The 7,255-nt window shown below is 33.4% G+C and overlaps 2 protein-coding genes and 1 long non-coding RNA gene across 3 annotated transcripts; all 3 read left to right on the plus strand.

The window, feature by feature from the left end:
- The first annotated feature begins 2,734 nt into the window (after positions 1-2,734).
- Positions 2,735-3,388, plus strand: LOC142522953 (glutaredoxin-C1-like). The gene has a single exon (XM_075626561.1). The coding sequence runs from the start codon at positions 2,819-2,821 to the stop codon at positions 3,227-3,229; it is 411 nt and encodes a 136-aa protein (XP_075482676.1). The 5' UTR covers positions 2,735-2,818; the 3' UTR covers positions 3,230-3,388.
- Positions 3,389-5,283: 1,895 nt separating this feature from the next.
- On the plus strand, positions 5,284-6,239 carry LOC142522874 (uncharacterized). Its single transcript, XR_012814542.1, has 3 exons — positions 5,284-5,361; positions 5,553-5,661; positions 6,230-6,239. It is a non-coding gene; the product is annotated as an uncharacterized LOC142522874 (long non-coding RNA).
- A 16-nt stretch (positions 6,240-6,255) lies between these two features.
- On the plus strand, positions 6,256-6,558 carry LOC142521999 (uncharacterized). Its single transcript, XM_075625176.1, has one exon. It carries the CDS (start codon positions 6,256-6,258, stop codon positions 6,556-6,558), a length of 303 nt encoding a protein of 100 aa, XP_075481291.1.
- The last annotated feature ends 697 nt before the right edge of the window (positions 6,559-7,255 follow it).

Here is a 7,255-nt window from a genome sequence, read left to right on the forward strand (position 1 = left end):
CCTCTTGCAGAACCAGGCGTGTGTTCATGGCCAAAAAGAACACAATCATGAGAACTTAATAGTATCAGGGAGAGTCTTGTGTGAAGTACATCACCATTCACACAAACGGATGTACAGTTCAAAGACATCACATCTACTGTCAACCAGTGAATTAATATGCTTTCACAAAGGAATGTTCAAAGGGTAATACCTACCTATCCTATGCAAGACTCAACTGTTGAACTTTATCAGTGGAATCCTTTCGTATAACTTTAAATTCCCATTCATGTGGGGGACTGTTGGATTAAAGGTGGGCCTTTAGGCTTATGGGCTTTCCATGTGAGTGAATGGAAATTTGGAAAGGTGGGTTTGTCCCACATTGGAAAAATGAAGTGGTATAGATAAGTTATATTGTGTTGCACTTTATGGAGGTGTAACTATGATTGGTCAAGAGACTCTCTCTCGCGCACACAGGCGCAGGGGGGTGCAAATCATGGGCCCGATTTGCAGTGGAAAAAAGGCTTGACCCGTGTGCAAGCGTACGAGCGCGACCTGGGCGCGTCGAATGTCGGACCGATCAAGGCAAAAATCGCCTAGCAGTCTATGCCATCTTTTGTTATTTTTTTGGTTGAGACCTTTCACATGCCCTTGAGACCTTTCACATGGCTTGGCTTTTGATGCTTCATCTCACCAACTCTTGGTGTTTCATCTACGATGCAATTTATAAAATTTATTGGAGTTTTTGAGACGGTCTCAAGGATTATATCCGCGTGAGATGTACTTTGCTGACACAATCGACGCATATTAGATTTTCGTTTTCTTTTTTTTTTTAAATAAAAATAACAGGTTTTCCAATAAAACCCACGTAATCTTAGTGAAAATGAAACGTTTATTTTAAGAACCCTTCAAAAATTCTGAAGGGAACATCTGAGGCCTCTGAGTTTTAAAATTTTCTTTCATTTTTTTTAATTATTGGAGGAAATTTTTTTTAATTACATGAAAAACTACAACCGCTATTTTTTGTTTGTATTGATAAACCCCAAGCTGATATTGTAATAGATTGCAAACTATGCTAGTCAAATAAACTGTATTGGGAAATTTGAAACTGTATTGGGAAATTTGTGTACAACAAGATTGTCCAAAAAGATGTTGGTAGGAGAAATTTAACCTATGACTATGGGTCAATGTTTTCTTATTCCACTAACTCAGATATTTATTGAGAGCGAACAAAATATATATCGTACACACATGTATACTTGTTAGCATATTTTGAAGAGTATTATATTTATTATTATTATTATATTGGTTTGATGAATTTCTTTCTTCATCCATGAAGTCTAGAATTTGTTCTATTTTTTGGTTTAATGAGTTTCTTTTCTTCATCTATGAAATCTAGAATTTGTTCTATAATTCAATCAACTAAAAATAATTGCCAGTGAAGTTTCAAAATCCTATGCAATATATTATTCATGCAGAATAAAAAGGGACGATTGCACTTGTTTCGTTGTAATTTTAATTTCCATTAAAATTTTAATTTTTTTGCAATAAGATTTTTTTGCGCATGAGTGCTGATGTGATAACATACACATAAACATTTCGTTTGCACGTGTCACACTAGAGAAATGATTGAAATTGCAATAAAAATAAAGATAGCAAAATAAAATTGAAATTTAAAAACATAAACATCCGAAATCGCAGTGAAACAAATGGATTTGAATCCTCTACTGTGTTGACGATATATTACTTGATGCTGTGCACTTTTTACACGAGATGATCAAATGATCATCTTGTAGATATCACACCATATGAGATAAATTTAAAAAATTGTCAGATTAAACGAGATGATCATGTGATCATCTCGTGTAAAAAATACACAGTACTTGGTACTGTGTTTTCAACACAATCTAAATCCGAAACAATATTGCGATTTCCCCTAATAAAAATCCTATACAGCCCCCGATTTCGTTGTCTTTCCACCTCTACATCACTACTGATATATTTACCAATTCCTACGCAGATTTATCCCTCTGGAAAAATAGCAGAAGAACAGACACGCATGCTGGCTATCTAACTAGCCAGCGGCGTTTAAGCTTCAGAGTTTGCTGGGTACTGTCCCACACACACACACACACACACACACACACACACATATATATATATATATATATATATATATATATATTCTTCATAAATGAAGTGGTTACCCATATTTTTGCAACCCTTTTAACGCAAAAATTAATCAAACCATTCATCCTACAAGAATATTAATTAGCACGCCTACAGACAAAAGTAAAAGCCGATTATACTATTTAATTCCCTAACTTTCCGTACGGAATGTCAAAAGAATATTGCTGTTTCACCCCATGTTCAAGATTTTTTTAACCCATTCTTTATAATGGTTGTTTCGAAAACTACTTTTGATTTCCAGTCTATGTTATCCAAATATCTGTCGGAAGAATTGCAAAATTGGTTTCGTAAGTTGGTGGTATAATTCTGATTTTGGTCTTATAGTTAGTTACATTTCAATCACAATCGTCGAACGAACGAAATTAATATCTGATTAATGTAAAGTGACTCTAATAATGGCTATTTCTCAGATTTCTGTATTTTTTCGCCCACTAAGTACATCTTTTAACTAGTGTAACAATGCCAGACAATTAACTCGAAATGAGAGCCGAAATCCAAAGTCAAAAACCCATCTTTTTGAACGTGAAAAATCCATCAAATTTACTACTCGTAGTGGAGCCTCGATCTTTGCTTTTCCCCATGCAAATGGTCTCTATTTATACCGTAAGCTTTGTCCTAATTCCACTCATCAACTAAAGAATACGAACAAATCATGCACCAAAACATGCGGCATTACCAGAAGTCGTCACACGACAGCTGCTACCACTTCTCCACATTACATCATCCAGCCGCGGCGGCGGGGGAGGACCCATTGCAGAGGGTGGTGCGGCTGGCCTCCGGCAGCGCCATCGTGATATTCAGCGTGAGCACTTGCTGCATGTGCCATGCACTGAAGAGGCTGTTCTGCGGGATGGGAGTCAACCCAACCGTCTTCGAGCTCGACCAAGATCCCGGAGGCAAAGAGATTGAGAGAGCCCTGATGCTACTGCTCGGCGGCGGCTCCGCAGTGCCCGTCGTCTTCATCGGCGGGAAACTCGTCGGCGCCATGGACAGAGTCATGGCGTCGCATATTAATGGCACTTTGGTTCCACTCCTCAAAGAAGCTGGGGCCCTCTGGCTTTGAACTAATTATTAATTAGTAGTAATTAATATAACTAAATTGTTGGCTAAGCATAGTTAATTAACGCTTAAGCCTACAGCTATCCCTCTTTTATTGGGATTTGGTTTGTTAATTATAAAGGAAAATAGCTTGTTAATTTAGTGGCATGCAAGGAGGATTATGTTGGTGCTGTTCTAATTTTTTTTATTTGTTTTTTATTTTATAATCAGATTCCTCCATATATATTATGAATGAATTTATGGGATGCCACCATTAACAAATTTGTAGATGAGCGTGAAACTCACGTATATTTATTTATGAGATGAATCAACCTGCATATATTTACAGTGGAAATTAATATTGAACCAAATAAAAAACTCGTCTCACAAAATTGACTCATCCGATCGTCTTATAATAGTTTTTGTGTTCGTTGATTTATTAGAACAATGAGTTTATTATTAAACCTCAAACTTTGTTGGCTTTGTCTTTGCTAATTTTAATGAGGTTTAAATAATGATACCACTTTTACTTTTAGTAATATATATGGACAATAGTATCTCCTTTTTTTGGTAAATTTATTAGTAGTCTTGCTTCCTAAAATAAATTAACAAGAACTTTAGTTATTCTAAAAAATATAATTAAATTTATAAATTTCTCATGTTTTCTTTATTTCATCCCAAGGTTTAAAAAATTTGGGATATGATGCACAAAATTTTATTAAAATATGAGATAACATACGAAACTTTGAGATTAAAGATGAGATTGTTCAGTTATTTTATATTATCATTTTACAAAATATCTATTACATACATTATACACTATTATTTAACTTCATAATTTTTGTTATGTTTCATTTTATATACATATACAATAAAATTAAAACTATTCTATGTCCATTTTTTACGAAAATATGTTTACAATAAATTAGATAAATAAAATTGCATTTTAAAATAACAAATTTTTCGATAAATATACAGGTATTATCGTTAATAAAAAAAACAAGCAAGTTTTTTTTACTTACTACAAAAAGTAAGAACATTAGAGAATATAAACAAACAAAAGATTAATAAATAATTACTTGATTAAGAAAATTAGAAAGAAAATTAAAATAAAATAATATTTAATATTTATTTTAAAGAATAATATTTTAAAATTTTATTTAACGCATTTTACTTTCTTTTACCTTGACAAATTTAAATATAGTCTTTTAAGTAATTAAGTTCTAATTCTAAAAGACAATATCAATGAATTTATAATAAAACGAACAATCAATAAAAGAGTAACATTTTTCAATTACACTATGAAATTAAAATAAACGTAAATTTAATAAATAGTGGAGTAAAAATATCACTCCCCTCAAATATTAAATAAATCACTATTTTTAGACAGGCTTTGATAGGAATTATATATATTGCTCATTAGTTGCCTAGTTTCACGAAAATTCAAAAGCAATTGTATGAACTACTCGATAATATGCCAATGTTGGTATCCAATACTATGATATTAAAAAATGTTGATGTTATATTGTCGACATAACATAAAAAATTGTTGATGGTGGCATCAGGAAAATGCTGAAGTGTCTGATTTCTTGTCGATCAAAATAGCCAGAAATTTAAATTTAGTACATCAAAACCAGAGTCTGACAAATTAATATTGAACTAAACCCAAAATAAGACAAATTAATAACATTATTACTAAAAAAAAAAACTATTTTCCCTTATTAATAAAACACACCATAAGTTTTATAAAAAAAATCTTATAAAGAATAATCTATATAATATTTAATTTCAGTATAATCTTTAAATTTTTTTATATAAAAGAATTTTATTGTATATGCATGCATGGATTACCGGGGTATTTATGTATATATCAGACCGAAGAAAATCCAGCCTGCATTTGATTTTATTGAACTTGCAATACATTATATTCTGTGTCCAAACTAATAAAAACAAGCCGAGGAAACCTCTACATACCCGTGAATGTAATTAATTTATATTCTTCATTCTGAATCCACCCACCGCTTCAAACAATAAATAAGGCAAAAGGGTTTTTTCACTTGAAATTTGTTCGTTTGTGTATTCATTTTATTACAATTAGATACCCCCGACTGATTCAATTCTGCCCCACACAGTTGCCTCCAGCACAAACTCCTCGTGGTTATAGCTACCTATATATATATATATATATATATATATATATAACCAGATACAGACTCAGCCAATATATATATATATATGTATATATATATGTATTTCTATATGCTTTGAATCCTCCAATTCTATGGTTTTTATCCATGAAGAATTATGAAGTGCAAGTGTGCTGTCTCTTTTGTTTGGTTTTGTTGCAGTTGATACTGACGGAGCAGCAGCCCACCTCAAATTTTGCTATTCTAGGTTTCATATATTGTGATGTATGCCATGACAACACTTTCACCAAGAACAGCTACGTCTTGCCAGGTAATGGGAGTACAACAAACTCGGAAGATATTACAATTTATTCGTGTAATTTGTCGATTTTTCATTTTTAATTAGTCTCGTAAGTTTTCAAGTCTCATTTTTACTCCATGAAGTACTATATATGTCATTGCCTTCACTTTTAGTCTTTTTTTTAACGGGAGTTTTGACATGATATCAGACACGTCGTCATTCTGGTGAGGAAAACAAAAATTATAGAATGACCAATTGAAAACTAATTAATAACATTACAAAGTAAAAAATGGCGCATGTTATTGGCCTGAAATTGTAATTCTTCCGAAAAAAAGTCAAGTGGGTTAGAAGCAGACAAAACGTGTATACACAGATTATATAGGGCAAATTATGCATCTTACATATATGCGATATCGGTTTGTCTTGTGATCAGTATTGGGAAAATAAACAATTTCATTTAATTAATTGTTTGCTACTTTGTTCCGTTGGTTTTTACTCTTGTTTTGTCGGATTGCTGACATGACTTTAGCCCAAAATTTCGGAGTTTCTGATCACAACCATGTATAATTCATTTTGTATTTATTTGTGGGTTGATCAGGTGCAGATGTTCACGTAGATTGTAGAATGAGGGCAAGTTATCCGAGCACAACCGAAGAGCTTTCGTTTTCTGTCAACAGAACAACAGACTCAAATGGAATGTACAAGTTGGAGTTAGCATCCTTTGATTGTGCAGTAGAGTTCCAGTACTCATTCTGTGTGGCGAACTTGATCGGAATCAGTTCGGATTCGGACTGCAGTGTTCCTGCCCAGACGACAACTTCCGCTACCGATATAGCCCATAACAATGTCTGCGCTTACACCTTAGGGGCTTTGAGTTATCAACCAGAAACAATAAACGTCACCTTGTGCGGTGGAGCAAAGAATTGAAGCCTTGATCCATTATCATATACATACACATTATGCAAGTAACTATCGATAAGCTTTTGTAAAATTAATCATATATAAAACCTTGTATTTTTAAAAACCAGATATCATACTCCTTAGAAATAAGATATAATGTGTTTGGATTATATAAAAATATAAGGATTAAATGATTTTTAAAAAGAAGACTGCTGAAGGAGGGACGTATCAGGATATGGTTTGGGATAAGGCAAATTATGAACTCAACAGATGGCATCCTTACTGAAACAAGAGATGCCCCCAAGGAACTCAAAACCGGAATCCATATGCTCAGATCTTCAGCTTATTTCAAGTTTTCAGGTTCAAATTGTAACGCCCCAGATCTGACGTCTGTCTTCACTGTACCAAAACGAGTTTTTCCAACGTATTTATGTCCTCACTCACACGTATCCTAAGAAACTTCTCAGGATAGTGACCCATCCCAGAATTGTCCCAAGTTAAGCATGCTTAATTTTGGAGTTCTTATGTCATGAGCTCTCGAAAAGAAAATGCATCACATAAGAACTCTAAAGTTAAGAATGTTTGACTTTGGGCAAATTTGGGATGTGTGACCCCATGGGAAGCATCATAGGGTGCATGTGAATGATGACATAAGCATGTTGGAAAGACTCGTCTTGGTACAGTGGAGACAATAGTCTAATTTGAGGCGTTACAGTTGGTATCA

Source organism: Primulina tabacum, chromosome 13 (assembly GCF_025594145.1).
Source record: "Primulina tabacum isolate GXHZ01 chromosome 13, ASM2559414v2, whole genome shotgun sequence".
Classification (NCBI taxonomy): domain Eukaryota; kingdom Viridiplantae; phylum Streptophyta; class Magnoliopsida; order Lamiales; family Gesneriaceae; genus Primulina; species Primulina tabacum.

Excerpts from the sequence above, each read along its gene's own strand:
- LOC142521999 (XM_075625176.1), top strand. The coding sequence starts at position 6,256 with ATGAGGGCAAGTTATCCGAGCACAACCGAAGAGCTTTCGTTTTCTGTC.
- LOC142522953 (XM_075626561.1), top strand. The coding sequence starts at position 2,819 with ATGCACCAAAACATGCGGCATTACCAGAAGTCGTCACACGACAGCTGC.